At 36.9% G+C, this 25,417-nt stretch overlaps 1 protein-coding gene across 10 annotated transcripts in view; it reads left to right on the forward strand.

Moving 5' to 3' along the window:
* The first annotated feature begins 2,068 nt into the window (after positions 1–2,068).
* Positions 2,069–25,417, forward strand: part of ppip5k1b (diphosphoinositol pentakisphosphate kinase 1b) — a 27,511-nt gene continuing 4,162 nt past the window's right edge. Inside the window, exons 1-28 of one of the 10 annotated variants that reach the window (XM_047802672.1) lie at positions 2,069–2,301; positions 5,853–6,228; positions 6,885–7,080; positions 7,180–7,270; positions 7,364–7,449; positions 8,219–8,373; positions 8,486–8,587; positions 8,689–8,850; positions 8,929–9,050; positions 9,227–9,328; positions 9,685–9,771; positions 9,853–9,928; positions 10,638–10,747; positions 13,903–13,988; positions 14,148–14,273; positions 15,204–15,245; positions 15,769–15,890; positions 16,010–16,192; positions 16,290–16,431; positions 16,830–17,053; positions 17,146–17,273; positions 18,168–18,291; positions 18,392–18,499; positions 18,580–18,696; positions 18,823–18,960; positions 19,697–19,793; positions 20,862–20,990; positions 22,708–22,770. In XM_047802672.1, coding sequence (XP_047658628.1) covers positions 6,073–6,228; positions 6,885–7,080; positions 7,180–7,270; positions 7,364–7,449; positions 8,219–8,373; positions 8,486–8,587; positions 8,689–8,850; positions 8,929–9,050; positions 9,227–9,328; positions 9,685–9,771; positions 9,853–9,928; positions 10,638–10,747; positions 13,903–13,988; positions 14,148–14,273; positions 15,204–15,245; positions 15,769–15,890; positions 16,010–16,192; positions 16,290–16,431; positions 16,830–17,053; positions 17,146–17,273; positions 18,168–18,291; positions 18,392–18,499; positions 18,580–18,696; positions 18,823–18,960; positions 19,697–19,793; positions 20,862–20,990; positions 22,708–22,770 — 3,274 coding nt within the window. In that variant the 5' untranslated portion in view covers positions 2,069–2,301; positions 5,853–6,072. The remainder of the gene's footprint in view (positions 2,302–5,852; positions 6,229–6,884; positions 7,081–7,179; positions 7,271–7,363; positions 7,450–8,218; positions 8,374–8,485; positions 8,588–8,688; positions 8,851–8,928; positions 9,051–9,226; positions 9,329–9,684; positions 9,772–9,852; positions 9,929–10,637; positions 10,748–13,902; positions 13,989–14,147; positions 14,274–15,203; positions 15,246–15,768; positions 15,891–16,009; positions 16,193–16,289; positions 16,432–16,829; positions 17,054–17,145; positions 17,274–18,167; positions 18,292–18,391; positions 18,500–18,579; positions 18,697–18,822; positions 18,961–19,696; positions 19,794–20,861; positions 20,991–22,707; positions 22,771–25,417) is intronic. The other 9 variants (XM_047802667.1, XM_047802668.1, XM_047802669.1 and 6 more) reach the window with 9 other exon arrangements.

Raw genomic sequence — 25,417 nt, forward strand, 5'->3', positions numbered from 1 at the left:
CATTAGACGCTGACCGTTTCTAGGCAACTCCCCAGGTCAGGGTTGGAAACTCGTTATTACTTTTGGAACAGCTTAGTTAGGTTATAAAAAGTGGGTTAGTTACAGACATTTATATCATATATCATTGGGGAATTGTCAGGAAGACACCAAAATAGACACCAAAATAGATCAGTCTACTTCGCTATCTAATGGAAAACAAGACAATTCAATGCACATTTAATCATACATTTAATTGTAATGTAATCTCCTAGCCTATTGTTCAAATGTTCACCTTATCTTATTCGTGAAAAGAATAAGAAAATGTACATAGAAAAGAATATAGGATCAAAGTGATGGATTGTGTCATCAGGCACTGTAAATGCAGTGTTTGAGATATACTCTATATTTATTTGTTCTTGTACTTTTAAACCTGTCACAATAATCATATCTACATCTATATCTTTCACCAGTGAATCAGCCTTTCAACAGATTCAGGCCAAGTAGAAAAGATCTGGTAACCAGCTTCCTGTCTGTTCAGTGTCCTCAATCCCTTAACACACTGCTGGTGGTAAATCTGTCTGTACATGACTTTACTGTTCATAAACTATTTTTAAATATGAGATTTTTAGATTTGTGTTTTAAAAAGGTACATCATTAATGAAAACTGAGGGCGAAGTCGGAAATGATGCCTCATGATGTAGTAAAGACTGTTTACAGGGGCAAATCTCTTTCTGGTGACAAATTTCAAGCTTGTGGAAAACTGCTGATCTGACGTTTTTTCAAGTCTGAAGGATGTTTGCGTATGATATATAATAACCAGGCTGTGGAAAAGTAGGACATGGGGATTAAACAGACCTTATTTATTTTAAAGGAACAGCTCTGTTCAGGTAAAAACTGATGTGGAGGAGAGAGAAAAAAGAAAGAAAAAGTTAATGGCTCATTTTGGGATTTCATATAAATGGAAAAATATGCTAGGGCTACTTAATTTCAGTAAAAGTACTGCATGTGAATAACAGGAAAATGGAAAAATCCATTAAAAAAATAATAATAATAATAAAAAAAAAAGCCCAGTGGATTTTTTTGCTGCTTTGAAAACCTAGATACCTTCATTATCTTCTCAGCATCAAATGCTTGTTCTTCTGCCTGCTCAATTCTCTTCCGTGCTGGTCAGCCGATGAAAATGCTGTCCTCATTGACCTTTCACAGGTAAATCAGCTAGAAGCAGGCAGCTCTCTCACTCCCTCTCCTCAAGCTCTGTCTCCTCTAGTCATCAGACACCTCTTGAAAAGCACAGAGGTGTAGCGCCACTAAACAGAGTCTCTTTGACTTATTTCCCAGCTCTTCTGCTCACTGGGGAATTAACACAGTCCATCAGGGGAAAAGTGGTCTTTTACAGTGTTCCATTTAAATGAATGGAAGCTTTATGGAAATGGTTCAGGAGCTGAACCCTGTTACTGTACATAACCCTTGAGCAAATATCTTACATGATATGTTGAAAGTGATTTTATGTAATGCATGTTAATATATTGTTCATATTCATTGACCTCTTGTGTCTTTATCGTTAGAAGAACATTTGACATTTGACTGTAACATGAATGATTACAAGTCTCTTTGCCAGAAGACACCAACAGGATAAAGATTCATTCATTCATGTAACTTCAGTAACCATGTTATTGTCGTCAGCAGTGGATCTGAAGCCTATACCAGAGGCCATAGGGAAAGAACTGATGTAAAGCTTAAGATACATACAGTACTGTACAGTACTTGGTTGCCAAGGCCATATTGTGCAAATGGAGCCCTCTGCTGCTCCATCATGGCTTAGTATTGTATTGTATTGTATTGTATAGTATTGAGAGAGAGAGAGAGAGAGAGAGAGAGAGAGAGAGAGAGAGAGAGAGAGAGAGAGAGAGAGAGAGAGAGAGAGAGAGAGAGAGAGAAGACTTATGGACATATGAACATAAGGAAGATAAACTTTGTGAATGGTTGTTTGAAGTGAACATTAAAGTGAACATCAAGTGAACTTCCTTTCATCGCCAGTGCTGTAGGTGGCAGTCATTAAGTCTAATAGTGTCGGTCCTCACTCACACGTCTACCTCAAAAGAAAGAAAGTAGGATCCGTCCGAGAACACACACTACCGTACTAAATAGTATGCTGAAACAAAACATCTCTGTCGGTGACCTACTGCCTCTGACATACTACTTAGGAGCGTAGTAGCGTTTCTGCTTGTGGTCAGAAGTCAGTGTCCGCTTTTTCTTTCTGAACTTAGTTAGTGTCCTTTACATTTGACAACAGACAAGGAAGTTTGTTCCCCTTCTGATCGAGTGAGTAACTCTCCATAACTTTATCATGCACTCCATCTTATTCCGGTCTTGTGACGTCATGTATACTTTTTGAAGTCGAGCACATTGACTTGACAATAAAGTTGTGAAGGATAAAGTTATGTTGTGTATATATATATATATATATTTTTTCCATAGGCGACTCGTTAGATTAGTTTCCTTAGTTAGTTTAGTTAGCTTCCCCTTGAAAATAGCAACTTCCTCTCTAGCAGTAGGAAATAAATCCTGTTGTGCAATTTGTGTTTCATTCTCAGTGAGCATGGAAATAGAAAGAAAAGAAAAGAAAAGGGGGGGGGGCGTTGTTGTATTAAATTATATAATCTTATTGTATTAAATTATAACCATGCGTTGGTTGCATGTTTCAATGCATCAGTCAGATTAAAATTTTCAGATGTCTCCATAGAAATATATAGTACACTAGAGTAAAGGAGCCATAATTTCACACCCTATGTAGTGCACTTCCAAATGGAGGAGGACGTCAGTAGCGCTTCAGCCCAGTTACGGTCTGTTTAATGTAGCGTTCAGATGCGCGCGAGCCACCGAAACGAGCGGCTGCGCCCCTGTCAATGTCATCAGTGCACGCGCGCATTAATAGGCCGTGTTCCATTGGAACTGTGCGCATTTCTGTCAAACTCAGTGCCATGTATAAGTAGTGCATGTACCAGCCAACAGGGAAGGGGCAGGTAGAAACATCACATTCATTCACTTTAAACTCTATTTTTAGAACAGGTGCCTCGTGTAAGCCTACAGTGTAAATATGCCTGTGATATAGTGAGCAGAGAGCAGAATAGCTCATTTGTATGCTACATTATTTATAAAATATAGCAATATAGCAGATTTTTTTATGCTAATATCTTAAAAATGAAAGGTTTTAATTTTTTTTTATAAATGAAAGATTTTATGCACTGCATATATATATATATATATATATATATATATATATATATATATATATATATATATATTGTATTTTTTAGAATGACATTGGAAGTAGTAGAGAATTACAATTGTGGGTCTGTATCAACTATTAATATTACTTTAAGTGTTACTCAAATTTAGAATTTACGTAAAATTGCAGTTGACTTCTCTGAGTCTTTTGATTCCACTCTGTTTATAGTCACTAACCCTAACACCACTACAGAATTTACTACAGTATAGCAAAACATGTAAGGAATAGTAAGAGAGCTCCACAGAAACCACATATTTCCACATATATTGGTGTTTTAGTGGATACAGTAAATAACCTTGGAGAGGTGAAGGATGCTTCATCAACTTTCACAATTTCAGTTAAAACAAATGACAACATTTTGATGTCGTCTACCATCCCTCTGTTCCATGCTTTTTTATTTGTGTTAAATGGTATATGTATGAGCAAATTGCACATTTCAGCATGTCAACTCATTATCTATATCTTTATCTGTGCAACTGTTCTGCAATTTCTGGAGTTTGCTCCTAAGAATTTCACTCACCAAGGCACATGTGCTGTGGTGATGTGACAATAAAGGTGACTTGACTTGACTTGACTTGACTATATTGTCAGAGCTTTGGCAAAATATGTTTTTGTTTTTTTTGCACGTCCTATAATGGAAAGTTTGGTGCAGAACACAATAGAGAAAGAAACACTACTACAAAAAGGTCTGTAGTCAGGGATCATGACCAGTGTTACCCGATGTCCATTGATAATCAGAGAGTAAATCTGAGTTATATTCTTGATACATTGTCTTACTATTTTATTACACGTCACACTGTGTTGTATTAACGGTACTATGGCATTAGTCTGGTTAGCTGGTTATCTAACTCCCCACCTCCCTTCAAAGAATACCCCTCTTTGTGCTTGAGCAATATTAACAGTTCATCTAAGTACATTTTCAATTTTAAATTGCTACCAGATAACTATATTATTTGTTGCTTTCTAGTCCCAAGTTACTAATGACTAATTACTCTACATTTGTTATATAGGAGCTATGATTTCAAAGCTGTTGATGCACTAGCAGTCTTTGTAATGATAATAGAGGTGTTTTGCAGGATATGATCTCAAAGGCCAGAGTTTTTGGCTGAATTTGGCAGGTTGTTTTGTGTGAAAGACAATGTGAGCACTATTGTCTATGGTATGTGGTTAAACAGGCTGCTAATCTGCAAGAAAATGGCTTGCAGGCAAATCTTAGGATTTTCTAATTTAGAAAGATTGGAGAACAATTACATGCAGTCATGGGATTTATTTTTCCTTAGAAAAAGGTTGGGTCTATGTAATGTTGGAAAATTACTGAAAATAACAAACACAATATGTATTGAACATGGCATAAATGGCTGCTTAGTTACTTTGAGATGTTTGCTTTTGGATATTATGCAACTTGACCGGGAACTTCCAGTTTGGAGTAAACTCGGAAAGGGCAGGACTATTCAGAGTGTACACAGTAAGAAGGCTATCTTTTGAATTTGTTTATTTCCTTTTTCAATTTTCTTGTTATTCCTACTGAGCGCCCACCTAATGGCCAAGGTTTTGGTTCCATTTACAACAGTCCCTTGTGTGTGTTGCATCAACCATTTAAAAACAACTCAATTCAGTATCACAGTGCAAAGACCACATTATGACCACATTATTTTTTTTAAAGATTTTTAAAAATAATTTGGTGGAATTATGTTCTGTATATCAACATTGACATTTTAGGTGTGTGACAGATGACTGAGCTTGTAAAATTAAGTCTGCCTTTTCCAATGTAAACAGAGGTTTAAGATTGTAGTTCCTGTAATGAAGCCAAGGAGATAAGTAATGGGTTGTGGTTAGGTTTACATGTTGTAAAAAGTTAGCCTTCACCGATCAGCTCTACATCCATCAATCACAAGGATATACAGTTTTATTGAAGTATCCACTCACATGCAAGCTTTTAAATGTCTTTAAATGTCTTTGGAAGGTGCTCCAGTTTTGTTATGAACGATAGTCAGGCTTAAGTGTTTTCTATGTATTTGTGACTGTTTATTTATGAATCTTTACATGTGTTAGTAATGCAGACACAAGCTTATTTAAAACAGCACCCACTTAGGTTAATATTGACTGTTAACACTTACACAGGGTGATGAGTTATGTTTGGGAACCAGAGACATTTGATCTTTCTCTCTTCCCTCCCCAGTATGCTTTACAGAAGGTGTTTGAGCTATTCCTAGGCTGTGTGTATTACTCACTCGCACACTCATACTCACACAGACAGTTCTATAGCTTAGCACATGAAGGCACAAAAACAGACTGGCCTGAATTAACCTTAAAAAAAGAGCACAGTTCAGAATTGGTTGGGTATGAATGAAAATTCAAGAAAAAACAAGCACTGTTTGGATTCTTTAGTTTGTATTTTCTTCGGTTGCTGTTTATTTCCAAACTAGTGTTTATGCTATAGCATATGCTACGTATATGGAGGCTAAACATGATAGCATGTACTGTTAAGCATTGGTGTGTATCTAAATCTAATTTGTTGTGTGCAATCTACAATCTATGCTTTTTATTACTGATAGACTCACTTTCAATTTTTCATTTATTGCAGAATGACACCGTCATTTTCATTTCCCTGAACTATTAAAAGATGATTCTGGAAAGAGATCGAGTGATCAGGGCAGAACGTTCTTGAAATCACCTAATGAGAAGAAATAAAAGGTCTCCTTCAGTACCCTGATTATTTGGACCACTGATCTTATTTCTGATGCTGATTGCTGGCACGTGATGGTACAATGGAGCTTGGCATATTTGGCTGACACGTGCATGGCATGTCAAAGTCAGAAGGACAGGTGGAGGAGGAGGTCTGTAGCAAGGTTACACGTTTTCTGGTGGGTTTTGAGGACCATACGAGTGGAGAACTGGAGGGTGAAAACATGAAGAACGTTTCAGAAACTTATGATGAAGAGGAGGAGGAGGATGATCTGGTAAAGACATTATAGTTATTCATCTTAAGAGGTGGTTGAGAGAGAAATGTACTAAAGATTTGGGATTTTTTATCATAATGAAATTGGGAAAATGATATACCACTGGGGAAGAGGATATCAGAAATAGGACAAAAATATATCAGAGATGTTTCTAGGTGAAATGTATTACAATGTTTAGATTATCTATGAAACTAACGAAAAAGTGCAGGGTTTTAAAAACCTGTAAAAAACCCTTTAATTTATTGTCATTATTTATGAATCACTTTACACTAAAATTAGGTGGGAAAAAAATCGGTAAAATACAGATCTTCAAGTATTTACCAAAAAACTTTGCTCGTTTTGTCTAGTCCTGTATACAAGTATTTTACTTTTATAAAAAGTAGTTATTAAAATTAAGTGGTTTGAGCGATAAAGATAGTTGATAACTTTAACTTAGTACAATGCCAATTAGTCTGTTTAGATTTGATCCAATATATTAGTCTTCTGTAATACTGGAATACGTTGTGTGTCATTGCAAGGCACTCTTGTGAAATTTTGTGAAAGCAGTGTTAAAAAACTCAGCTAACTTTGTATTCATTTGTAACAGCAGATTGATCAAACTTTGCAGAACTTGATTTGCTACTAGCTATTACAATGATTTCACTCACTGACGACAGGCTTCAGAGCGTCAGATTGTGGTGGGGATCTGCTCCATGATGAAGAAGTCCAACTCCAAGCCTATGACCCAGATCATGGAGCGCCTTTGTAAGTTTGAGTATATCACTGTGGTCATCTTCCCTGAGGACGTCATACTCAATGAACCAGTGGAGAAATGGCCTCTGTGTGACTGCCTCGTCTCCTTTCACTCCAAAGGTAGGACACATGTTTGAGAACATAACAATTATTATCAGTAGTTTTTAATAAAAATCTTGTCACGGTAAATTAATGTTGTTCTTTTTCATGTATGTGAAGGATTTCCACTGGACAAAGCAGTGAGTTATGCCAAATTAAGGAACCCTCTTCTCATCAATGATCTCAATATGCAATATTTCATTCAGGACAGGTAGCTCTGATCTATCTAAATGTTCAGAGGTTTAATCGTGTCCTATTTTTTTGTCATAAAATTGTCTTCTGATTTGAATATTTGTGGTTTTAGGAGAGAGGTTTACCGCATTCTGAAGGAAGAGGGGATTGACCTGCCACATTACGCTGTGTTAAACCGGGACCCTGACAGACCAGAAGGTAAATACAGTGTATCCATGGTACATAAAGAAATTCTCACCTTCTTGCTCTCAAATGTATGCGATCGTGTTTGTTTTCCCACATACAGAATCCCATATAACACTATGAATATATGTGGCTTTCTCAAAGCCTAAGTACAGCCATATGTAGGACAGTTCTGTATATACAGTAGCTGTTCCTACAGAAAACTGACCACAACCACTTACCTCAATATTATTTCCGTGTGTACTTGCTTGCAGTATTTAAATTTTTTGTCATTAATTCATCTCTTTGTCTTTATATAAAAAGAAATCGAGCAGTTATAATCCAAGAAAAATTTCTGCTCCTTTCCTAGACTACAACAAGCCATGAACTGTCTGACTGAATGTGAATTAAATCTGGCTTCAGAAAGTGTTGGATAACTTGAATAGGAAAGAACTTGGAATCTGAAAATGGAATTTAATTCTTCACAAGAATTCATTAAAAATGTTTGAACTTTGGAAACAAATAGAAAACAAAGGGATGAATTCCGATCAATTCTGAGATCTAAAAAGATGAAATGCAGGAAATTGAAATTATTAATAATCAATAATAATTAATAATTTATTTATATAGAGACGGATCCTTATGTAAAAAAAAAATACTAACTGTAGTTAGAGATTATTATTATTATTATTATTATTATTATTATTATAGTGATAATGAGAAAAATAATAATTTAATGTGTGTGTGTGTGTGTGTGTGTGTGTGTGTGTGTGTGTGTGTGTGTGTGTGTGTGTGTGTGTGTCAGAATGTAACCTGGTAGAAGGAGAAGACCATGTTGAGTTGAATGGGGAAGTGTTTCATAAGCCTTTTGTGGAGAAGCCCGTCTCTGCAGAAGACCACAATGTGTACATCTATTATCCCACTTCAGCTGGTGGAGGCAGCCAGCGGCTCTTTAGAAAGGTGGCGTAACGTCTATCTGTCCTCTTTGTGTCAGGAGTATTCGGAATGTGTGTGCCATTTACTTCTGCTTACTTCTACAGAGAGAATTCTTTTATTGTGTTATGTGCTTTAGATTGGGAGCCGCAGCAGTGTTTATTCCCCTGAGAGCACCGTTCGTAAGACTGGATCTTACATTTATGAGGAATTCATGCCTACAGACGGGACAGATGTAAAGGCATGTGTAATTTTATGTGTAGTTGTTGCTGCTCCAGTCACTAAATGGAATGTTAAATACACTGTTAATACAGAGTTTTTGTGTCTCTGTTGGCATGATAGGTGTACACAGTAGGACCTGATTATGCCCATGCAGAAGCTCGTAAGTCTCCTGCTCTGGATGGGAAGGTGGAGAGAGACAGCGAGGGGAAGGAGATCCGATACCCAGTGATGCTCACTGCTATGGAGAAACTTGTGGCTCGCAAAGTGTGTGTGGCATTCAAGGTATGTTGTTCTTTACCAACACTTTTATGTCCACAATTAAGTTTGGAGTCAACCGACACTGATATCTGCTCACCACAGCAAACCGTATGTGGTTTTGACCTCCTCCGAGCAAACGGCCACTCCTTTGTTTGCGATGTAAATGGATTTAGCTTTGTAAAGAACTCCATGAAATACTATGATGACTGTGCCAAAGTCCTGGGGTAGGTGAGGCTTTTCTAAATCAAAATTTTTATATGAATTATTTGTTGTTTTTTTATGTTATGAAAGATTACGTATCACCACATCTCATCTCAACATCATCTTACATTTTTGACATGCTTGAACACAATTTTTTTATTGCATTGGTGTCACTCTGAAATCCCTCTGTTCCCTACAGGAACATGGTGATGCGAGAACTGGCTCCTCAGTTCCACATCCCCTGGTCCATCCCCATGGAAGCAGAGGACATCCCTATAGTCCCTACTACCTCAGGAACCATGTTTGTACTATTTGACAATTTAACCATTTAACTTTACATAGATTCTATGTAGGTGGCTGACTAAATTTCTTTAAGAGCCAGTTTGTGGTAGAAAAATTTACAGGGACTTGTAAAACCAATTATCAGCATAATCAAAGTCTAATAATAAGCAGAAAATCTTTACATAGCATTGTTTATATGGTAATGATTTATGATAGGAGACCTCTGGTTGATGTTTATGGAGTTTTGGTTCTCAGCACTTTGTAACAGTCTTTAAGATTGCACCTTCCGCAGTATAATGTGGCATGTTAGCGTTAGTGCACATTATAAATGCCCCACAGTAAAATTCTCAAATCCAATATTTTGGTCTCTTTCAGGATGGAGCTCCGTTGTGTGATCGCCGTGATCCGCCATGGAGATCGTACACCCAAACAGAAGATGAAGATGGAAGTGAGAAATGCATTGTAAGTTCCATTTGTGCATCTCAATTCATACCAGAGCTGTCAGCTATGGTGATATGTACCTAAATTATGTCTTTCTCTCAGGTTCTTCGACCTGTTTGAAAAATATGGCGGTTACAAGACAGGCAAGCTCAAACTAAAGAAACCAAAACAGCTCCAGGTGGGTATAAATGTTAAACAAAGAGCTTTAAGATAAATAGATTTGCTAATAGCCTTTGAAAGCATACCATATTGTATACATAAAAAATAACAGTCCTGCTATTACCTAGTGTTGAATACCTAATGAATATGTAATGAAGGTATCCGTGTATACATACTGTATTACTCTGTAAGATTCTAAAAAGTGAGCATTGCCCAATTTAAATCAACTGTCCAATTTATAGTCAAACAGTTCATTGCATATTGAAGTCAGCGTCTATGAGCCGTATTCTTCAGAACAGCTTTACATACCCGGGTTCAATAGTGCCCAGGGTTTACGTTTGTGTGTGTGTGTGTGTGGAAGGTAAGTGAATTAACTATTTTTGCTAGTAATTAATTGATTAATTGCCCCTCTAAATGAGTACTAAATGTGTGTGTGTGTGTGTGTGTGTGTGTGTGTGTGTGTGTGTGTGTGTGTGTGTGTGTGTGTGTGTGTGTGTGTGTGTGTGTGTGTTTGTGTGTGTGTGTGTGTGAGAGAGAGAGAGAGAGAGAGAGAGAGAGAGAGTGAGAGAGAGAGAAATCTGGTCTCTTGATGCTTTAATAATGATTAATCATGAATTTGTCGTATTCCTGAATTTTGAAAAGGGTGTTTTGTAATTACTCTTCATGATCATACATTAAAGCTCTGGTAAAAATCCATAATTAAAACCATCTTTGATTTGTGTCTTTAGGAGGTCCTGGACATTGCCCGTCAGCTGCTAGCTGAATTGGGTCAGCACAATGACTGTGAGATTGAGGAGAAGAAATCCAAACTGGAACAGCTGAAAACTGTGCTGGAGATGTGAGTACACTATAAGTGAACACTTAAGACTAAGAGATTAATATTAACAGTGTGTGCCAAGCCTATCACACGGCACTGTGTTGCTGCAACATTATCGGTAACACGTCCAGGTAACTTCACCCCTACTTTGAAATTCTTCTCCTCCCTGGTCAGTCTCTATTCATTTATTCAGTCTCTATTCAACTTCATTCCTTTCACAACTGTGAAACATTTACTTCTATTTTTTCTGTCCTATTGACATTACATCCAGATATTATTTTTAAATGGAACATTTTGACATTATTCCATTTCCATATATGTGGTACTCTGGGAATCCCCACTGTCTGTTGCCACAAACTGTCAAAAAAAGATGAGAAATCAGATTTTAGTCAAAAATTGCTTTTATTTCTTTTTGCCTGTTATCATACTTTGACATTTCCACCTTAAGAAACCATAAATATTCTTCTTTGAAATGTGGAAATCTTGTACATATCTGCCTGCAGTTGTCATACTAGGTATGATGTCATTTTAAAGTAAACAGTCAGTCTGTCTAAAGTTGAAAATCATCCTAGGTAAATGTCTATGTCACAGTTTGATCCATCTGTTGTATAGCTACAGTATGTACCATTGCAAAATGGATATCGATTCTAAACAGTTTATATAGCAGTTCACCAAAAAGCAATCTGCACAGCTACCGCAATTTATTCTTCAAATGCAATTTTGGATTTTTATCCGAGATACATATTCAAAAGAGAAACATTTTTCAGTTTACAAAACCCCTTACACCACATGAAATGTTTTGCAGGTCACCACACATATATTAAATTATTTGTATATCTTCCTAATAGATACAATGGTGTAATATCTTTGGGTACTATTCAGAGATGGCAGCTAAAGTCTAAAACGTATGTGAGGAAAGTTCAGAGGCAGGTTAAACATGTTCTTTGCTCCCCATTGAGATTATGCAAATCACCTCCATGTAGTTCTCACATCTGAGGTTGCCAGATTTGTTCATGAGTAGAAGTATCTGTGCTGGGGTTTTCAATAGCATCTACACCACTGCCCTAAAACACAGTAACTTATTTGTGAATCCCAAAAAATTAGGGATAGAAAAGAAGGAAATTAACATCATACAATGATACAAAGAAGATGATAGAGCTTAATTAAACGTCTAATATGAGACTGATATATTGTCAGCGTATTGCTGCATAAATTGTAATTGTAGTAATCTATGACATAAATTACTGCAAATTTTAACGCTTCCTTATTTGCCACTCTTAATGAAATTGCACATGATCCAGCAATTATATTTGTTTGGCACTTTATTACAGTATTATATTATTATTATTTATTTGTTTGTTTGTTTGTTTGTTTGTTTATTATCATAACCTAATAAACACATATAATATGATAATATGTTGCCTATTCCAGTGTCCTATGTGAAAAACTTTTGTGGTCTGTAAAAGTATAATAATAATAATAATGATTAATTAACACATTTAATCATGTTTCTATACTTAATACTGGCCTCAAATGGCATTCTGTAGATTTTATTTAGTATATTAACAGCCCAAAACATACCGTGCGGCATAATGAAATTACAAACTGCCAGTCAGTAACACTGGACTGAGTCCAAGGAGAGAATAGTGTATAATTAAAGCATGTCTTTATCTTAGGTTAATCCTACTGAGTGTATGCAACTCACATGCAACTTCTGAATAGTGTTTAAGTCTGTAGTTATGTTTGAGGTCTGAATAGCGATGCACACTTCTCTGTATTCTGATCACGCCTAACTCCGAATATAGCCCTTTAATAACTGAACTGCTTACACTTTAATAATAAGCACTGTCGAATGTAATTTGTGCTTTATGAGAAAAAGATTTCTGTGATATATCTGCCCCTGAGCTTAGTATTTTAGTATTCATTCCTCTTTTTTTCTTCTCTTCCCCTCCCTCCATCTCTTCTGCCCACTCTCTCCAAAGGGAATCCAGCCTGAATGATAATCAGTATGCACTCCAGAAGTTCATTCATCCTTATGGAGGCCATTGAGTTCATAGTTATTAACCTCTAGCCTTGTATACTTTAACAATGAGATAATATACGTTCCCTCATTTGCTATAATTCTTTCGCAATGAGGGCAATGGAAATCGTTTATGCATTTATGATGCATGTCACCTCAGGCATGTCCTAAATAACTGTCTCAATTGCGAAAGAAACTCAGTCCCTCTTTAATCCTCTATGTTTCCTCATTTCAAACAACCTACTTGCTATGCATCACTTAGGGAACTTGATTAGTTAACACATGTTGGGAAGGCTACTTTTTGTGAGTATTTACATGAATGTAAACTTTAGGGAAGTGCTTGGTTTGAAATAAGAAAACCTTTATGTTCAATAGAGGTTGTATGTACAACAGTTGTTGTAAAATGCTTTAAAACCTGTTCAGTGTCGTTTGGATTTTCTATTTAAGGACTCCCAACCAAGTATTAAAGCATTTTAAACTGTTGATGTCTGATAATCAGATGTTGGGTAATCAGATGTCTATCTCTTTGTTTTGTATTCTATTCTAAGGCATGTTGCTCTTATGTCGAAGTGGTTTTATTTTAAACTGCTTTGTTTTATTCAGATCTTCAGGTCTTTTACAGTAAAGAGGAAAAAAGTGTGGCGATCTGGAAAAACCCAACCGGTTGTCAGAAAGTTGTGCCAATGAAATGGACTTAAGCAATGAATATTGAATATTATTAATATTCTAAATATTAATAAGTAATTATTAATAATAATCACAAATAAATAATAATTAATAATATAACCAGTAATATTTTTTAGATTAATATTAATCAGAATTTGGAAAGTAAATAAAGAAAGTAAATTAAAAAAAATAAAATATATTACAAAATGTCCTCATTTGTAGGGATTTTCCAGGCCACCACACACATTGTGTAGTCACAAAGTTGCATCAGAGTTGCTGCAATATTCCCTTATATTTGTCTAAAGATTCAAGGACTAGCTCTGGGCCACAGACACTTTGAAAAGAGCAACCTGACACATGTTTCTAAAAACACGACAGCTATCGTGCACCTGCTAGCAAATGACAAGCCATGCTGTAGCTTGTGGGTGTTATGTGTGACAGTATGACCGTGGTGTCTGTACCACATGTTCTTCCCTTTTTTGTATTTAAGGTACGGCCATTTCTCTGGGATAAATCGCAAAGTGCAGCTGACCTACCTGCCCAATGGCCAGCTTAAAGCATCAAGTGAAGAAGAAGGTGCACAGTTTTATACTAAAAACAGGACTTCAGAAGTCTGATCAGATTCACAGCTTTATTTTATATTATGTGTAAATATCTGAGTGCATAACATTAAAATGTTTTGTGTGTGTGTGTGTGTGTGTGTGTGTGTGTGTGTGTGTGTGTGTGTGTGTGTAGACACTCAGAAAGAAGGTCCATCTTTGTTGTTGGTGCTAAAGTGGGGCGGCGAGCTGACGCCAGCCGGTCGTGTGCAGGCTGAAGAGCTGGGAAGAGCCTTTCGCTGCATGTACCCTGGAGGACAAGGTACACACACACACACACATACACACACACACACACACACACACTTAAAGTGACTAATCTAGATGACTATCTGGATCGAAACAGATATATTCATAGTTCATTATTCATTCATTTCTTCGAGCCACAAATAAAGCTGTCTTTTATCTTTACCATAGTAGCAAAGTTCACAAAGCACTTACAAGAAGATAATAAAGCTGGAACTATGCCATCTCCCATAAAGGAAAATGTCAGTTTAAATTATAACTTAGAAAAGTATACAGTACACATTTTGTAAAAGAAATCACTGAGTATAAAGAGTATAGATATAGTATAGTATAGTATATAAAGATGTTGCATGATTCTTTTATTATGTGATTTTTTTTCACTAATGCAGACAGTTAATGTCCTTATGTCATGTGGTTCTGACTTTTGGAATGGATGACTTTTGCCTTATTAACCTCTGGACTTTGATATATTGTAAATTACTTTATTTTTAATAATGCAATAAGTAGAATAAACAATGATAAAAACTAAAAGTTTTTAAAACTAAAGTCACATTCATTTATTCATACATATATACTGTGCATCATCAAGGTCAAAAACTTTGATTTCTTTTATTACATTTTACAGTTTTATTTACATTTACGTTACAGAGTTTTTGAAAAGATTTTGCTATTTTGTTTATTCATTTGCTTTTGCAATATTGCGTTAATATGTAATATTGCAAAAGCATAATATGAGTGCTAAAATCATTTCTCTGTAAGTTGTATACACGTCTGTAATCTCCAACCATGTCGTGAAGACGGGTTTTCTTTCTTTTTTCCCTTCTAAATCCTAACCATGGCCAAACATTTTCCCATATTCTTGCTGAGTCATATTCTGCTATTAGAAAGAGAGTAACATCGTGTTGCTCACTGATTTGTTCTTCTCTTGCCTTGAATTATAAACTAGAAAACCGCAGATCCCTGGGCTGTGAGTCCCCTACTGACTGTGGTAAGAAGGGCTTTCAAGTGTGGGAATGATATTTGGCTTTCTGTGCTGCTTTTCCCGTTATCATTTAAAGCTCACTGCATCGCCTGTGATGTGTGAAAAAGATTTTGTAACATGTTATAAGAGATCATGGAAAAGACTCCATGATGATGGTCTTCATGACTGTAATAAAGATTTGTGTAGTTACATAAGCAGTGTGAAGTTCACAAGTCTGTGGTGTGCCTTGGTTGCTCTAAACAAACTTATTTCTTTTTGAAAGTGGACCCTGTAAGTGATGTGCTCAAAGTGACCCCAGGTCTGTGTTGTCTTGTAACACTCCCATATCAAAAAAGCCACAGAGACAATTATCAGTCATGCCTAAGCTTTGCATGAATATTCTTTTCATCATCATCTTTTAAGAGACATAACATTTATATAACAAACAGAAATAAAAGGGAAAACTAAAAAAGCACATGACAAAATCTGGTGAATAGTATTCGGGGGTATTTTTTCTTTTGCTAAAATACAAGACTATACCCTCTTGCAGGAGACTATGCTGGATTCCCTGGATGTGGCCTACTGCGTTTACACAGCACCTACCGCCATGACCTCAAGATCTACGCTTCAGACGAAGGCCGGGTACAGATGACCGCTGCTGCTTTTGCAAAGGTATTTGTCTGTACATACTTGTGTGACTTTGTGTGCCTGGATATGTGACATGCACCACACACACACACACACACACACACACATAAATGTAAATGTAAATATGGAGTGTGTGTTTTTAGGGGCTGTTGGCTCTGGAGGGTGAGTTAACCCCTATCCTGGTGCAAATGGTTAAGAGTGCCAATATGAATGGCCTGCTGGACAGTGACAGTGACTCACTAACAGACTGCCAACAGCGCGTCAAAGCTCGGCTCCATGAGATCATGCAGAAAGACAAAAACTTCACTGAGGAAGACTACCAAAAAGTACTGCATAGTTCTCTACCTATAGCTTCCCCCCTTTTATACCCATCTCAAATGTTTCCTTTGTGTGTTTACTTTCTCCTGTTAACATTTCTTCCAGCTTGCCCCAACTGAAAGCCCTTCTCTGGTCAACTCCATGAATATCATAGAAAACCCTGTCAAAACTTGTGACAAGGTTTTTGCTCTCATTCAGAGCCTTACACGTCAGATACGCAAGCGGCTAGAGGACCCCAAGTCTGCAGGTACAGTAGGGCTGTTTCTCCTAAATTTCAGATTGATTTAAAGCCTCAGAAAACTTACTTTTTCATGCAATTTTTTAAATTAAAAACATACTAAACTACCATTAGCTAATTAACTGCTAGTAAACTAGTTTTCATGTAGAGAACAAATAACCTTGGATAGCATCTATAGTTTTTATTAGCTTACACAAAAATATACCACAACATTGAAAACTACTGTACTTTATCACTAGCATTAGCCACTTTAGCTAGCTAGCATACACACAGGTCCACAACCAATCCTTGTAATACAAATCAGCCATTGAAAAATGTAACTGTAAATGTAAAAATGAATACCCTTATTTACATTAATAAACTATTCAGTTTGTCTAATCCAATATGATTGAACTGTTTCGTATCAGATCTGCAGCTGTACCACAGTGAGACTTTGGAGCTCATGCTCCAACGGTGGTCCAAGCTGGAAAGGGACTTCCGCATGAAGAATGGTCGCTATGACATCAGCAAAATCCCCGACATCTATGACTGTGTAAAGTATGACATGCAGCACAACAGCTCTCTGGGTCTGGAGAACATGCTGGAGCTCTTTCGGCTGTCTCGTGCGCTCGCCGACATCATCATTCCTCAGGTAGAACAGCTGAGAGATTTTTATTAGTATAATTCTTATCTGTTTCTTACTTCTCTTTGTTTTCTGTCTCTCATATGTGTTTATGACCTCAGGAGTACGGAATAAATAAAATGGAGAAGCTGGATATTGCTAGTGCCTACTGCCTACCTCTGGTTAAAAAAATCCAGCTGGACCTCCAGAGGACACATGAGGACGAGGCTGTCAACAAGCTCCATCCACTGTGAGCCTCTGGACCTCATTACAATATAATACACAACACAATTTGATTTATCTCCGTAAGACAGTGTAATTTTATGGTTTAGAGGTTGTAGAAAGTACTGATCTGAATCTTACCCACAAAGGCTTTATAGAGTGCAGTGTAACTTCTTGTGCAAAGACTTTTAACTTAGTGAGTGAAAATATCACTAAACATTATGTGATTACATTAAAACAAACATGAAATTATTAAACATATTTTACAAATGAACTTTTTCAATTATTTTATTTTACTAAATAATTTTTTATTTTATTTTTTAAAACCAACTAAAAGAAAAATGCAGAAATAAAAGTTTACAAAACTATTAACTTTTTAATTTTTTTGTTAGAAGCTAACCATTTCTATCAATATTAGATTGTCTTTGAGGTAATAAATAATATCTAATTTTATTCATTCAATCAAGCATATATAAATTTGTAGTGAACCAGATACACTAGGATCTCATACAATAGTCTACAGTAATAGTCTGGAGGTAAATTTACAGCAGTTGTCATAGTAGCAAATAAATTGTATTGTATTTGCTGTATAGAACAGAAAATTTGTTTCTAAATGGAATGACAAATCCAAGCACTTAAAATGAGTACAATTTCTACTAGAAATTCTAATAAAAACTATAATAATATTCTTCTTCTACTTTCGGCTTTTCCCGTTAGGTGTCACTAAGGCAAATCATCTGTTTCCACCTACAGTAACTCTATCCTCATCATCCTTTTAACACACCGTATATTTGTTTTATAATAATCTCATTATACCACATACATTTATCAGTATTCAAAATGCTTTCACTTGCTGAGATCATTTTTGTTAAACTGATGTGAACTTTTGTGAGTGATCAGGTTGTGTTTTTATCTCCTTCTGGTGGTTCAGGTATTCGCGAGGCGTGATGTCTCCGGGTCGGCATGTGCGGACCCGGCTTTATTTCACCAGTGAGAGTCATGTGCATTCCCTGCTAAGCATATTCCGATACGGAGGCCTTCTTAATGTTCGTATGAGCCAATCAATCATGCACAGTGTATAGAAAAATGTGCAACTCTGAATCCAATTTTTAAATTAATCGTTGTCGTCACGCTGTTGTGTTTCAGGAGGAGAAAGACGAGCAGTGGAAGCAGGCCATGGACTACCTCAGTGCTGTAACTGAACTCAACTACATGACTCAGATAGTCATTATGCTGTATGAAGACAATAATAAGGTAAATCCTCCATCCTCTTATATGTATCTTCTACTCCTGTATTCCAGTGTCCGTATAGTTTTGTGTGTGTGTGTGGACAGGATCCGTCTTCAGAGGAACGTTTCCATGTAGAGCTACACTTCAGTCCCGGGGTGAAGAGCTGCCGTGATGAAGAGAATGCACCAATGGGCTTTGGGTTCCGCCCTGCCTCTTCTGAGGTGTGTGTACAGTATGTGCACCATGAGTATGATAATCTTTCACAGAAATATATAGTATATATAACAATATCTGGAAAAAAATGGAAATTAGAATAGAAGACATGATAATGCCTTATTTGAATTCAGAACCAGGACAAGCAAGAAAATCTGGGCAGTCTGGAGGATTTGTCTCAGGATGAACCCGATCGAGCCGTTCTTACTGAGCACCCGAGCGTTCTCAGAAAGTCCCCACTGATTCGTAACCGAAAAACTGGGTCCATGGAGGTACAGTTCTTGAACACAATCTCTAGCCTCAGTGTTTGTTTTCACATCTGTTTTCTCTTAGCAGTCCTGCTAAGAGATAGATATGTGCCAGCTCTTCTGTAGTTACAATCTAGAAAGGTAGTTAATGATCTGCAAACCATAAAAAGCAAAACATAAACATATTTTGTATCTGCCACTATGATGGACAGAATTTCCTATTGGTTTCAAAGTTCATGCTCACAGTGTATTTAGAGGTCTGGCATGTCAATCATCTAGTGCTATGCTGGTCCAGATAATCTTATTAGCTGGCCTGGAATTGATACCAAGGTTTGCTGGCATCCATTTGAGGATTATAATTTTATTAGAACTATGTTTCTATGAACTATGACTGGTGGGGGGAATTGGCCAACACTGAATTACGGAGAAAATATATTAACTAGCAACTTTGGCTAAAGTATAACGTGTCATAAGGCTGGGCGGTGTGACGTTATTATGTCAACGTTGTGACGTACAATAACTCCAACAAGCTGCTGATTTGACTCTAATGTAGTTTTGTCACAGTTAAATATATGCATAGCTTTTTTTATAACTCGGAAATAATCTTGCTAGCTCGCTGAAAGTAGATACAGTGATAGCAATTATATATTTCAAAAATTTCTACCCCAAAGTGTCAGAAATAAATTTGAAATAGAAAACTATTAGCTTGTCATCTTACAGCCTGTTCTAGCTCCATATATAGTATGTATTTTGAACGCAGGTCCTCTCAGAGAGCACAGCCTCTTCTCGTGGTGCAGCTTATCGCCTCTTTCCATCATGTTCCCGCCAACCCTGTGAGGTCAAATCCGGTGGCCTTGGTATGTATCAAGTGTTCCTTTCTTGCAGACTTACCACATGCCCTTACATCATCAGAGTCAGTGATAGATCACATTTCTCTCTCTCTCTCTCTCTCTCTCTCTCTCTCTCTCTCTCTCTCTCTCTCTCTCTCTCTCTCTCTCTCTCTCTCTCTCTGTCCCATGGATGACCTGGATACTAATAAATTGTTAACTTTTTTTCACAGCACCTATGAGGCCCTGACATGAACAGTCAGTTCATACTTAGTTCATAGTCTGTCTAAATGTAGCTTCTGGCAGTGTTATACAGGCCTGTCCTATTTCTGTCAGGGACAAAAAGCTTGATCAAAACAATGCAGACGGTGTCTCATGTTACACGCCACTTGAAACTTGTGTAACTACAGTGTTCAAACTATTTACGTCTTGGCGAAAAGAGTTTATATTCCATTAAAAGAAAAGCTGAACAAATGAACAAACCTAGTATGACGTTAAAGATTAACCATGTTAAACCGTAACAATAAAAGTTGGATGTGTGCTGCTGTATACTAGCCATGAAGATGATTTAGAAATAGAGACATGCCTTTGCTGTCTAAATATAGCTGCATTTAAATCTGTGAACAATGTTTGACTTTGTCCTTTGTGTGGGACTTGTTAGTGACCATGCATGTGCTGCATCTGGTCAACCTAAAATAAACTGGGCAGTCCGTCTGTGACTAGCATTTTATGGGAAAGTTTTTGTGACACTACATTGAGTTTAGTCTCGGTCTTCCAGAAGCCAGTTAGTTTTCCATTACTCAGTATTTAACACACTTAAAGTTTCCACTGAACAGTTTCTATCATGTGTGAAATGATTCTGGTAATTTTATGAGTCATAGCATACATATAGGTTTGGTGCAGGACAGATAAAATGTTTGTGGCTTGATATTAGCTGTTAAACTAACATAATTAAGTACAATGTAATGCATTGGGCATGAAAACCATTAAACCGTTTAAGAGATGCTGCATGTACAGGAGTGAAAACTAACCATCATCATCCCTTTCCTTTCCTACACCCCTCTCTGTCTACCTCATGGTCTCTCCCACCCCTCACAGGCTCACTGTTCTCTGGTCTCTTCAGTTCCTCCTTCCGGGGGGTGTCCTCCAGTGCCCCCAACCTTCAAGAGCTGGCCAGAACCCAGCGCAAAAAAGCCATGTCCTCTCAGAGTCGAGTCAGTAGAGAGGGTATGTCCTCTGTCCAATTGCGCTTTCTGCCTTTATTAAAGCAAGCTGATGAAAAGAATACACACAGTTCCTTCTCAATATTCCTGATCCATTTCTATTACGCTTGGCAATCCATGCTTCCCAATTATTTCTGTGCTACTCTATTCTTAAAAACTCGCCTTTCCCACATACAGACTTTTGTTTATGCACAGACTTGGCTAAAGGCTGCACAGATCTTTGGATTTCTGTCTATTCCCAGCTTCTTTCTAAAGCCTGCTCAAAACATTTGGCTTCCCTGTACATTCTCTTTAGGCTTTCTGAATGTTAAAATTCTTCTTCCTAACCAACCATCTGTTTCATCCAGCTAGTCACTTTAAATTGACTTTTGGCATATTTCACTTTTATTACACACCAAATTTTCTATGCTGACACATTGCATGTTAGATTTCAACCAGCACCAAAGTTTGTGATTGCAAATAAACTTAATGTGTGTGTATGTGTGTGTGTATATGTGTGTGTGTGTGTGTGTACAGTATGTGTGTGTGCATATGCGCACTCATTATGGAGAAACATACAAGGAAAGCAGTGTATTTCTAATAATGCATATCTTGTCCCGGTTTTATCTGAATGCAAGTGTGTGGTTGTGTTCTACTTGTGGTGCTTTGAGTAAGTGTGCCTTTTTGTGTTTTTTATGCAACCCTTTATGCACAGCTAAGTTTGTTATCGCCTCCAGAGGGCAGTGTTTTGCTTGTTTTGCAAGCACAGCATGACTGCTTCCTACTCCATTATTTATTTTTAGATTAGAGCAGAATTTGAATATGTGGCAGTTCAACCTGGTGACTTGGAAGTCAGAAAGCCTAGTGACTAGACAATTGCCAGTTTATCAGTTTAATAAATCTCTATATGCTTATTTTTATGTATACATTCCTGTCTTAGCCCGTAGATCAGCTCCATTCTTTTCTATCGATGAACATTTAGAAATCACAGTATTCACCTTTAATTTATAAGGATTCATTTGTCTGACAAATCTGTTCTGCCTAAATCTGCCACCTTTATTTACAATTGAGGATATAGCTGTTTAGTTAGAGTTCATAGCAGTTAAGCCTGCAAGGTAGTTGGTGTTTCACTGTAGACTCAGACTATCATTGGCTTTGCTGGCCACTTTATTAGACAAACCTATCATGTCGGGCCACATTAGAAATTCATGCTCTTACATGCATAATTATATTGTAGATTGTAGATACTACAATAGAATCCTTTTGATATCTCACTATCCCTGACTTATTTGGAAGGCGAACCTGATAAACTGCCACAATGGTGTATTTTGCTGAAGTTTAGTGGTAATTAATAAATCCATTTCACATGCTTTCACCATAGATTTCAACTTAACTTCCTGGTGCTATAATAACATCTCTATATTCAGAGACATCGGCATGGTTAATATCTTGGGACTGACTGAACTGACTTTTATTGTAAGCATATTGCATCAAAGTTGAGCATAATTGGAATTTTGTCCACAGGGTGTCACTGTATGATTATACCTGAGGTCTGCAATATATTGGACCACTAAAATTATGCCCAAAATAGTGCCTTGTCATTCTGCTCCATAAAAATGGAAGGGATGAGGGGACTCTTTCTGTTATATACGTTTTAAATAACTTTATTCTAGAGCATATTTTGGAAGGGTTTTACTTTTGTTTAGAACATCAGAGTGACAATGCTTCTTTTATTTCCTCAGAGTTGCTCTCAATGCCGGCTGTAAAGAGGTTTTCTGTGTCATATGCCAGGCATCCAACTAATGGTATGACAGTTGTTTGGAGTCCATGTGTTTAAATACATGCATGCTTCCTTGGGGGTCATTTCAACACAGCAGTTAGTGATTTGTTAGCATTTTGATCTTGTGACCCTAATTAGCCATTTTGATTTTTTCCATTATTTCTCCTCACAATTGTTCTCATCCAATATATTTAAATTTACCACCTAAATCCTACTTATGGGCCTAATTAATTCCTCACTCTTTTAGTCCTCATTTTCCATTCCTTTAATATTTTATTGGATAATTGCATGTCCTTTTTCTTGCATATATCCCTCTATTTCATGATCCATTTATTTATTTATTTATTTTTGCACTGTCATGTAGTTGATGGTATCTGATAGCACAATCGATATGGAAAATCGTTAACCTTGCCATGATTGTGCTTTAGAATTAATGATCAGTGTTAATTCCAGTTTCCATTTTGGACTTGCTGTAGCTATTATATAACAAGATACTGAACAACAGAGAGTTGTTACACATTAGGAATAAAGATGACTATAAAGGCAAGAATATAAAGGCAAACTGCCCTCACAGTTTTTGCTAAGATGCACTGTGGATCTTATCTGTCTCTGCACATTGTGGCTGACATCCTCAGGCTAAATCACAGCTGATGAAAGAAATATTTCAGCTGTACCCTGAAAAATGGTATTTTTTTGTCTTGGTGACAGTTGCATTATGGATAATGTGACCACAATTTGTCATGTTTTCCTTTACATCTGTTTCTATTCTTAGCAGATAAAGCAAGGTTTTTAAGAAGCAGCAGAAGTCTTATGTTTATCTACAGCTTTGAAAAAGAAGTAAACTGAAGTAGATCTGTTTGTTTTCTAAAAGCTCTAGCTCTGGAAATTTCTGGATTATTGGTATTTGAGGGCTTTGGTTATATTACTTTTACCATATCATCAAAAGATTGTGAATGTGAATCCTGATTACATCACAGCCATCTATAAGCCGTGAGTCAGCTGTGAATGTGCAGCAGTTTGAACCGATACAGTAACCGGCTTCATCCTTCGTTGTCCGCATCTGTTGCCTAGTTGGTTCGGAACTGAACAAATTAGGAGAAATTAGGGATAAATAATCTAAAAGAAATATTTATACCTGTTCTGTGTTTCAGCCCTGGGATCAGTCATCCCAGTGATTTACCATTTAAATTGTTTCATAGAAAAATATTTTAGTGTCTAATCCAGAGGAGCCTGAATATTATTAGAATGCTGAATGTGCTCGGCACAGTGCAGTTCAAAGTGTGTGTGGAAAGAGATAAAGGCAACTTCTCAATCAATTTGATGTGGCAGTTTTATGGAATAAATAAATAAATAAATAAATGAATCAGCCTAAGGGATATTAGGCTGTCCTGAACCTGTGTGTCAAATCACAAGCACTGGTCTAATACTTTACATTTTAAAAAAATCAGCCATAGAGCACTTTTTTAAGTATTTGTTTATACATAAAATATTAATTAAAGATTAAAAAATGTAGTCCTCTTTAAGAGCACATCATCTACGTAGTGTCATATTTTGTTCACATCTTCCTGATGTTAACTGATTATAGACATTTGTTTGGCTAAATCTATCACCCAAGTCTTTTTCTATAACACATTATTTTGTATTTCTGAGAGAGAACACACTACATTTGCTGTTCATTTAAAGCGGCAGTGGTGAGTTATTTTATAATTCGTGTTATGTTTCAGAGTAATTGATCACAGTGGAATCATAAAGCTGCTGTGCACCCTAATACAAAAGTCAGTTAAAGGCCATATATAAATTGTGGACTGAATTGAACAGTGACAAGATGAACAGTTTTCTCATGGAAGTGAACGCCCCATTCAGACATGATCACAGGTTAGGTGGTTTTAATTATACTGGATTCCTTTGAAATGTGAATTAATGGCTCTAGTGCTGCAATGTCTCTACTTTTAGTTTAGAAATGCTCAGCTGTAGTTGGTAATTTGTCTCGCTTGCTGACTCACTGAGCTGAGAAGTTGTGAGAAGACATTTAAAAGGTGCTGTGTGCTGTACAACAAGACATATTTATCTTCCTCATCCACATCCTGACTCTCTTCCCTCTGCTTCTTCTTTGTCTTTGTCCTAGACTGTTTCTCTTATTACTCTTATTACTGTTTCGCTTGCAGGGAAAAGAGGAGAAAAATCCTACCATTACTTTCTCAAAACCTTTTTTGCCCAAAACAGTTCCTATATGTTACCTTTTCTATGATCCTTTTTCTCTCTCTTCCTCTTTACTTGGTTTCTCCTTTTTCCTCCTTCCTCCACTCACCAGCCTCACTCCTCCTACCCCTCACTCCTCCTACCCCCTCTGCCTGTTAACCTGCTGGCACTAAATCGCAGTCCCGTGACTGATTCTCTGGGCCGTAGCACTCCACCCTCTCAACTACCCATTTTTCTGCTGCATCTCCATCCTTGTCTGTGTTCACTGAGTCTCAGAACAAATAAGGGCATGTCTTGCTTCTTTTTTTACTGCCTCTTTGCAGTGCAGTTTTGTCTAAGAGTATCCACTTGGGAAAACAGCATATGGTTATGTGTCGCATAAAATGAGGAGGGGAAATCAACTATAGTGGAGTGTTATATTTTGGTTGATTTGGCCAGTTTTAATACAGAATCTACAGCTGAGGCACTTGAAA

The sequence above is a fragment of the Tachysurus fulvidraco genome, chromosome 17, assembly GCF_022655615.1.
Source record: "Tachysurus fulvidraco isolate hzauxx_2018 chromosome 17, HZAU_PFXX_2.0, whole genome shotgun sequence".
Lineage (NCBI taxonomy): Eukaryota > Metazoa > Chordata > Actinopteri > Siluriformes > Bagridae > Tachysurus > Tachysurus fulvidraco.